The sequence below is a fragment of the Numida meleagris genome, chromosome 4 (genome assembly GCF_002078875.1).
Source record: "Numida meleagris isolate 19003 breed g44 Domestic line chromosome 4, NumMel1.0, whole genome shotgun sequence".
Taxonomy (NCBI): domain Eukaryota; kingdom Metazoa; phylum Chordata; class Aves; order Galliformes; family Numididae; genus Numida; species Numida meleagris.
This window is the reverse complement of record NC_034412.1, coordinates 12868336-12878005: the sequence shown is the minus strand read 5'-3', so window position 1 is coordinate 12878005 and position 9670 is coordinate 12868336. Positions and strand designations below refer to the sequence as shown.

The following is a 9670-nucleotide window of genomic DNA, read 5'->3' as shown; positions in this document are numbered from 1 at the left end:
ACTAGAATTATGTTATAGAGTGTACAATGCACTACAGCACTAGTTTACACAACAGCCAGTATAGAGAAAACATTTTATAAATCCCAGTTCTTAATTCTGAGTATCCCCTTACATAAGGGAAATCAAATGGATGCATCTTCTTTCTGTTAATATGTTGTGCAAGACAACAGAAGGTTGCTACAACTGCTCACTTTTCATGCTTGGATTTCGCCACACTTACTGTTTTCAGGAGCAGAGAGAAAAAGCAGCTCTGTATCTTGAAAAAAAGAAAAGACCGTTTGTATTTAGTTTTCTGTTCTTACTGTTTGGCTTCTGGTAAGCATTAAACATCCAGAACCTTTGGTGTAAAATTATGGCTGCATAGAAAGGTACAAATTTTTGCTTTAAGATCGATATGAAAATACTTACAGACTTCATCTCACCCAGACAACATACCCTATACAAAGCCTCTGTATACATGCTACATACTCCAGTAAAAATCAAAAGAACAATCTGTAAGGAAATGCAATTCATTAAGGTGAACTCCAAACTGGACAGGCCAGGCTTTTATTATTCTCTTTTACAATATTTTATGAAAAATTAAAAAAATCTGGTGTGTAGTTTAACTGAAAAAGGTAACATATATGAAGATCTAATAACATGATTACATTTCTGCTTGCTATGCTTTTTTCCTCAAGACACAGACCATAGAAGTTCTTGCTCAATGGCAAAGCTACTACATATATTTAAACATTATTCCCACAAAAAGTTTCATCAGCTTTATGAATAGTCATTAGCTTCCAGATATTGTCATAGGCCTTCACTTGCTCTGGCTGAAGTCAATGACAAGACTCTGATTTCAACAGGATTTAAACTCTTAAAGAATAAGGCGAGGATGATAACTTGTGAAGTTCAGAGTACTGTAATAGGGACAGGAATGCATCTTGATACAGGTATGACTAAATTTAACTAGCAGCCACCAAAAAAAAAAGTTTCCCAATAGGTGCTGAAAAAACATGAAAGGTAAAATGATACAGGAAGTTACATGCTACATAAACTCATGCTTGATTGATGCAGTTGAGTCGGTTTGTTTTTAAAGCAATACAAATTAGATATTAATTTTATAATGAACATGTTCTGAAAAATAGTAGCAACCAGAAATAATCAGTATATTAAAATTTCATTCAATTTCATAAAAACATATTAGGATGTTATTAATGAGTATATTTATGCATACAATTTTTCTCATTTTATACTAAGCTTCAAAATTCTGTAAGCTGTGATATTAAGCATGACGAATGCTTCACAGGAAGTTGTGTTAGATCTCTTCATTATTTTATTTTGTTCAGTCCTCTTCCCATCAAACATGCAAACACTGTCATCACCATTTTTGGCTTCACTTCAACCAGATCATCTGGGAGAGCATATATACGAGCACCAATTTTTCGAGCAACTGAAATGGCATACCTTGGAAAGCAAGAGAAAATGCATATTATTTAGCTAGCATTTACTAGCATGTGAAGATTTATAGCAACAACAGATTTTAACATCAGGATATGTCTGTTCATATCCTCCAGGAGAAAATGAACGTTATTGTGAAGAAAAAAAGTGCGTTAGCAACTGTACAGGTAGCCATTTTGCTACTGATTATCATAGCATTTGTTTCTGAAAAACTTAGGGATTACAACAGGCTGTTAGTAAGTTAATTGCACTGAAGTGGTAGTAGATCATAAACTATGAACTCAAATGTGCAGCTGTTAAGTCTTGCTAGAAAAATAGCTCTCAAATATTAGAATTCAAAATAATATTCTCTGAAACAAGTCAACTAACATTAGTGTAATTCCTCTGTGAAAATCAGTAAATCATTAAATAAACCATGAATTCATGTATTTCTGCACTTTATGAAAATAGAAAGTATTCATTTAAAACTTACTTGGCATTATTCAATTTGTCTTGATAAGAAAGATCTTCTCTCTTGACCATTTCTTGGCGAACTGCTTTTGGTGCAATGGCATCTATTAAATCTAGGACAGGTAAACTAGTGCTAATTGATTTGTCCTAAAAGAAAAGACTTAAAAGATTAGTATAAGGAATGTATTAGCTTTGATTATTTTGTTTTCACAATGAAAGAAATCTTGCCTCTTCACAAGGTCTTATGGTTTCAGCACATCAAAATTACGATGTTCACAATTGGTATTATTACACAAATATAAAGGGTATAAACTGATTATATCAAATAAATTTCCCTCTTTCCTAAGGACAAAAGGGAACTTAAAAAGAAGTCCAAGGAGCAGATTTTCAAGACAACAAATAGGTTTTTGCATTCCCTGACTAGTCTCACTTTCCTCTTTTTCTCATAATCCAATTATTTTCTGCTGTAGCTTATGATCAACTCTGTCATTTATACATCTCAGATGGTATTCTGAGCTGGTATGAGGAGTTTGGTTTGTTTTTAATACACGGACACATTTTCCTTGATTTTTAAAGCAGAAAATGCAGTTGCTGCAATTATTTCTTCCCAAATGTCATGGCAGAGAAGCAGCCTACTGCAAGATGATGTTGAACCAACAATCAGAAAATTGTTCAGTGAGGCAGGCACTTTTCCTTTAGAATTTCAACACAGAAGACATATGGCATGGCAGCCTTCATCATCAGAGCTATGATTTCAAATTGAGCCAAGTCCCACAGAGCCACCACACTAATTATATATTCAGATATAGTAAAAAATAAAAAGTAAAAAAAATAGCAATATTTCAACTTGAAGACAGTGAATGCATGGTGCATCTCCCAAGACCATAAACCAAAAAACATTTTATATCAACATTGCTACAACATACATAGAAATAAGAGATGAAGCAATCCCTCTTAGGAAGATCAACACCATATTTTCTTCCTACAATAAAAATTTAGTCTTTTGTTGAATAAAAATAACTTGGTAATAATTTGGTATTACCTTTTGCCTAATGCTTACCTAATTCAATGTCATAACGTGCAAAGCTTTCAAGTATTTAACTTGCTAGGTTCTTATGTTTCTGTTGTAAACCACATTGACACAACTGCTTCAGTGCATACAACAAACCTGTATAATAATGCTACATTTGTGTGCAAGTATAATCACTTAACTACCATTTCTGAAGAATGAGATTCACACTGCATGATGCACGTGACATACTGACTTTGTTCATTTTTAACACTTTTTAACATTTTAAATATGTGAAAGGAAAGCTTCATTTATCAACTTGTTCATATTTGCTGAAAGGGAGAAACTCCAGTAGCATTTTGTATTATTTCTTGACAATGACCAATAATGACAATATTAGGCCTGTGGCATGTCAGCAATGCCAGTCAAGACACAACAGGTTGCTGGTTACATTGGGTTCCCTTGGTGGCTCTGTCACGCACTCACTTTTGAATGGCTGTTATTAAAAAAGAAAAAAACTTTCCCTCTCAGATTGTTATTAGGTTAAAAACAAAAAAACCTAAGTGTATTTGATTACCTTGAAACTGGTAATTGAAGTTTTCTTATTTGCATTTGCAAGGGTCTGATTCACCCACTTAATAATAATTTCATCATTAACTTTTTCACCCTCTCCAAGGTCTGATAACACATTCAAAGTATACCTTTAATAAAGAAAATAAGTCTGAATTAAAGCTACAAGCAAAAGTAAAATATTACTTGAGCACAGCAACAAGTACTTATCTTCATAAGGTACCCTTACAAGTTATTTTGTTCTTTATAACTCTTTCTCAGTTGTTGCAAGAATAAAATAACATTCCAGAGTTAATAATGTTCATTGTTATTTCATTCTATATTTCTTATTCAGCACATTAGAAATAATTTTATTTTATAAGCTTAAATGGTTCCCTTGCATCCAGTCACTTTGAAAACTGAATCACAGTAGTCCAAGAAACAAAAAGCATTGTGTGTTTCAGGGTAGATGTAAGAAAATAAACTTGTGGAAAATGCATGCCATAATTTTTTTTTTTTTAATTGAAATCAATTTATATTACTTTCTGGTCAGTGCACTAACAAGATTTTAATTTTACAAGTTAGTTACTACAGCTGTGATGGCTTAAAAAAAATCTCCCTATTTTAATGTTTATAGCATACATCATCTCTTTTTTTGATTTCACAAATATTTAAATTACTCTCTACTTCCAGGAATTGGAATACATGGAATTAACATAAAATAATTTACATACTTCTATATTTGCTGAAGAATATGAAACTTTACTAATAATTTTAAGCAAGCAAGGTTTCAATTGAAAGTGTATAAATTGATGTGTACATGAACACACAGTATTGTTGTTTCAATCATTACACATTGTGTAAAAAGTAAGTATACAAATTTATGACAGAGATTATAGGGATTTTATGATTTATGATAGGGATGCTTGGAGATGACACTCCAAAATGCTCATTTTAAATACACTATATAATTACACTCAGTTCATTGTTCTAGATTTTACTCTTATGTAAACTCCCATATTTCACAGATTAGTATTAAAAATAACAATTAAAAAAATCTGTAATGTTGCAGCTCTATTTGTTCATAGTCAAAGAAAGTTAAAAAGAAAACCTTTGGCATCTGTAAAAGTTTAAAATGCTTATTTGATTCCAAAAATTTCAAAGTGTCTTGCAATTTTTACGTTGAAGTGTGAAATTTCATTCTGATTATGGAAACACTTGTATAAAACATTTGGAAACATACGGAAACATTTGTATAAAAGCTGTACAATAGTGGAAGCGTCTGTTAGATGTACTGTGCATCAGTGCACCTGTTTGACAAACTGAAGATTTACCTTCATTTCCCTTGATGTAGAAACAGTGGCATGTATGCACACACACGTGCATACATCATGTATTACGCGTAACTTACCTTCTCATCAGCTGCCATATCAAAGCCAAAGTCAGAGTTGGATTACCCTCGTTTAGATCATGTCCAGCAATACCAACCAGGGAGAATTTAGCTTTTGTCTTCCCAAGTTCTACTGCATAATTGCAATTCTCAATCTAAAAATAAATGTGTATACAAATAATAAAAAAGAAAAAACCTTAATATTTCTATAATGCAGACGTATAAACTGTGCATAGTTTGAATCAGTTTGGGTTACTGTTATATTTTGGAGATAAAGATTTCTAAATTTTATACTATTCTTGCAAATGTAAATGCAATTATATAAAAATCAAATGATAAACTTATTTCACACCTGAGAAAAACAATTTCTCTTGGTTTTCAACAAAATAATAAATACATCAAAACCAAACTTGGAAAAATACTAGAAATGCAATCTTTTAAAACAATCTATAGTTTTTTCACCTATATTTCTAACTTAAAAATGATCACAAAATGAAAGCTCAGGGCTTGCACAAATTCTCCTGACAAAGTAACACCTCATGACACAAGAGCATTGGAAAACAAAGGATGTGCCAGGCTTGATTTCTTTTTTTGTAACATAATTAAATAATTAAACCTTACACTGAATATAGCCAAATGGTGTCCACATTTTTAAACTGAAGCGATATACAGCTACTTATTTCTTGAGATTTCCTGTAAGATTTTTTCCTTTTTTTTTTTTTTGGCCGGAATTGGTTCAGTAAATCTAGACAAATCTAGGCAATCCAGCTTACTAATAAGCAGGACAATTAGAGTCTGTGAAAGCAAACTGTATTTGTAATATCTGCCTACCTTTTTCATATTACCACCAAGTAGCGGATAAGGACGTTTGTTGACGTGACTCCAGTCAACTGGCACACGAGTCATTTCATACAGTTGGAAGATTATTAAAGCATCAGAGAGGTCACTAAATGAGAGTAAAACGATATTTTTAAGTACATAAGTTCATACTCAAAATGAAAACCTTACCAAGTACTTGAGACTTCTGGAAGTGTATATTACGTAGCTGAAAAATTCCAGTCACTAAAATAAAAATTTTGTCAGCCTGGGAAGAAACTGGTCTAAATTGTATCACTTGATTCCTGCCATTATTTCAGTTAAATTGTACATTTGATTTCATTGTTTTCACAAATCTCAGCAAAGCAAGCAAAACAATAACAGTTAGTTTTAACAAATGTAATTGCTTTTATAAAGGTACACATGGATGCAATACTTAGGTAAGCAGTCTTCATTTATTGATGCAGTTTTAGTTTCCTCATAGCTTTCTGAAAGGTTAAATACTTATGCTTAATCTGCACAGACAGATTTACTTTGCTAAAGGCTAATCTAAACCAATATGCTTCTCTTGTGAAAGAATTAGCATAAGTATTCTTTTCCCAACTTAAATTGCATTCCTGATAAACCTTTTCAACTACTTATTGACATTTTTTGTTTTAAGCTATCTACAGAGAGTATCACTTCATAGCAGTTGTAAACCAGAAAAAACAAATGCTAACAGCACATACATATTTCTTGATTGTGAGTATAACACCTGAATCAGGTACTACTCAGGGTGGTTCTGCAGACCACTTCCTATCATACTGTAGATAAACTTGGAAATCTTTCAGTAGAAATGAAGCTTCCTTGAATTCATGTTGTTACTGTATTCTTACAGATACTAACACATTATTACATACCAGTGAGAAGAAAACATTACTTAAGAAGACTTACCTGTACAAGTGATTAACATATGGGCTTACACCCAGTGAATTCATCCAGTTTCTGAAGGTCCTTTCTTCATTACTTTCTCCTACAGTGACAGATATAATTCTACATAAATTACTTGGAGAAAGCATTTAAGTAAGCAATGTTTAAATGACTCACATACACACAACAAGTTCCAGCTCCCATACTACATTTTTCCTCAAAAATGAGATCATCCTTTTCATAATAATAATCTCCATTGGCCAACAGAGGAGAGGATTATCAAATTCAGAATCTTATCAAATTCAGGGTCCCTCAGTTCTGGGCAGAGAGTACAGGGAGTGCTATCAGACTATTTTTTTTTGATGTTGTTTAAGTGTAATTTTATATAATACAGAAATATTTTGTTTAGTGGTTTCATTTTAGATAACAAATACATTATGGGGCAGATGGTGATAAATAACTAAGCTAACAATTCCTAAAACCAAAATAATCAGTGTAAACTGTATTCAGCAGTATCATTACAAGTTTGAAATGCCTTTTTCATTAAAGGTTAATACTAACACTCTGGAATTGCATCAAACTCCAGTAACTACAGCTCTACTCTCTTTACATTTAAGTTTTCAGTATTAATTTGTGAACATCCTCCAAAGCAACAAACCTCATCTTCTCAGTTTTTAAACACTGGAGGCTCAGCGTGGCAATATTATATTGGTAACATTTGTGATGCTGTTTATACTGCCAAAGAGGCGAGTAGTTCTTGCAGTTTTAACCAGCAACACCAGAGCAGCTGGAATTTTCAGCTGTGATAGACATTTTCCAGCAGAATAGATTCTATAAATGCATTCCAGTAATCTTACCAGCTACTTTCCAACTTCTGAGAAATGCAAAAAAATCAGTAGAAAAACTCTTCACTTTCCTGACTTAGATTGTTCTTGCATATTATAATTACGAGCCCCTTAATTAGTGCTCCTTCTGTGTTAAGGTTACATTAATCTCCTATGTTCAGCATTACCTAAAATTAACAATGGACCTGTGACCAATTGTTTGTGAATCAGTGCTGCATAAGCCATTTCCTCCTACATCAAAGAACATTTCAATTCTCTGTAAAGAATGATAGAACAGATTTCACAGAACTGAAACACGTGCAAATCTGAAGAATACTTTGCTTTGCTCATTCCTTATTGCATAATGGTACTGAGTTTGTATAATGAGGTTTTTGTAGTATGAAAAGAGTTTCATTTTGTTCTGCAATTCATGCTGACTATAGAAAAGCAAAGCAAACACGTATCATTAGATTAAAAAGAAAGCCTCCTTATCGTTATTTTCTATGAAATTGATGTCATGGCATAACTATTTTCAAATATGTTCATATACATGTTCATAACATATATGTTTCAAATATACGTTACAGTTTTAATCCAGATATTTTCTTCTACAGAAAAAGTCCTGGACTTCAATATATACACACATATGTATATACAACAAACACATTTCTGTGAGAAATTTCAGTTGAAATTGACGTGTTCCAACAGGACTCATTTTATAAAAAAAAAAAGCTGTCAGCCAGATTATTAGTTACTTTCTAGTTAATAACAGAATATATTCACCCTGCTGCTGTATTTCCTTCCTAAATAATGAGATCTTACATATGGAGTTCAACCTAAGATTTTGTTTCAGAGATTCACTTGTAAAAGTTATCAAAAAGTCATTGATGAACACGTGTTGAAAGAAAGATACTATTCTGTGAGGTCTTCAGGCAGTCAGCTTTGTTTCACATATTTCTTCCCACAAAATTTTAAAGACAATGAAGGTTTACATTTTCTTAAAAGCATTAAAAACATGAGAATTTTTCTGTAGAAGAGATAAAATCAAACATGATGACATATAGTTCAAGCAGATTACTCAGAAAAGTGTAGCTACAAAAAAAGATACTTGGCAACTGCACTCAGACAGAATTTTACAATGCATGCTTAACACTACCAAAAGAATCTAAAGTAGACAAGCAGGAGTAAGAGCACCATTTTGTCTATCAGCAACTCAATATAAAATATTTAATATGCCAACTTTAAAAAGATGTCTTCATCATGCAACACATAAATGTTCTTAAGTTTTCCAGATGGCTGAGAACTGACCAATTTTTTCTTTCCATTCTTTTATTCAAAATATACCTTATGATCCTACCAGGAGCACATCTTCTGCTGAGTGGTGCAGCAGATAGCCAAAATCATAGGAAAACTGCAGAAAGGGGACAGAGCTACACAAAAGAGAGAGGAGCAAATTTGGTAGTATCCTTTATATTTATAGCCATCTTTTTCTTCTCTCAGATCACTATACTATGGAAATGAGTGAGGAACGGTCATAAGGACAGGTCAAGATCCAAAGGGTTCTAAATACCTGAGATTCTCTCTGAAAGGTAATAGAGCAATGCAATTTGAACCCTCAATTCAGCTGGCCTGAGTGGGCCTTGAAGGCTGCCAGTGTTGTTGCTTACAACCTCAGTGTATAGGCACACTGGGTGAAACATGGGACGACATGTATCCATGTCTACTTTCCCCAGAAAAGGGGAGGACTTTCTGTGAGTTAAATCCCAAACTCTACTACCTTTCCTACAAGTGAGAATTTCCTCAGAACAGCAGCAACACCCCAAAGGTATGCATTTACCAAGGGCTCCCTTCTCCTCCCATTCCACATAGTATCAGATGGTCCCCCCCCCTTCAAAGGTTGTCTGAGGGATATTGTCTCTATGTACAAATGCCCATCACCAGACATTTCTAAGATTTTCAGCCTAGATTACAGTTTATGCCTAGTGTTCATCATCTTAAACAGAAAAGAACAGCCACATGATACTTTTTATGTGGAACCATCATAGAAAAGATGGGATTTGATTCAGGAAAGCTAAGGCTTTCAAGAATCTCTACTCACTCACATACAGGTCTACGGCCTTAAGTATGAAGTAATCAAGCTTTTAGTCTTGGTTCAAGGAAAGCCCCTACAGGTTAGTTCCCCAGGAAGAACTACATGGTATTTGACTTGTTCAAACCTTGCCCCCATTTTACATGCATCGTGTTAGAACTTTGTTGTTTTTTTTTTCCTTCCACTTACGGCGG

At 33.2% G+C, this 9670-nt stretch overlaps 1 protein-coding gene across 4 annotated transcripts in view; it reads right to left on the bottom strand.

Moving 5' to 3' along the window:
- The window catches only part of PLS1 (plastin 1), a 38995-nt gene continuing 29837 nt past the window's right edge, over window positions 513-9670 (bottom strand). For all 4 annotated transcript variants that reach the window (XM_021394075.1, XM_021394074.1, XM_021394072.1 and 1 more), the window contains 6 exons: window positions 6588-6666; window positions 5670-5784; window positions 4860-4993; window positions 3477-3600; window positions 1913-2037; window positions 513-1446 (listed from right to left, as the gene is read on the bottom strand). In XM_021394075.1, the coding sequence (XP_021249750.1) occupies window positions 1311-1446; window positions 1913-2037; window positions 3477-3600; window positions 4860-4993; window positions 5670-5784; window positions 6588-6666 (713 nt within the window). In that variant the 3' untranslated portion in view covers window positions 513-1310. The remainder of the gene's footprint in view (window positions 1447-1912; window positions 2038-3476; window positions 3601-4859; window positions 4994-5669; window positions 5785-6587; window positions 6667-9670) is intronic.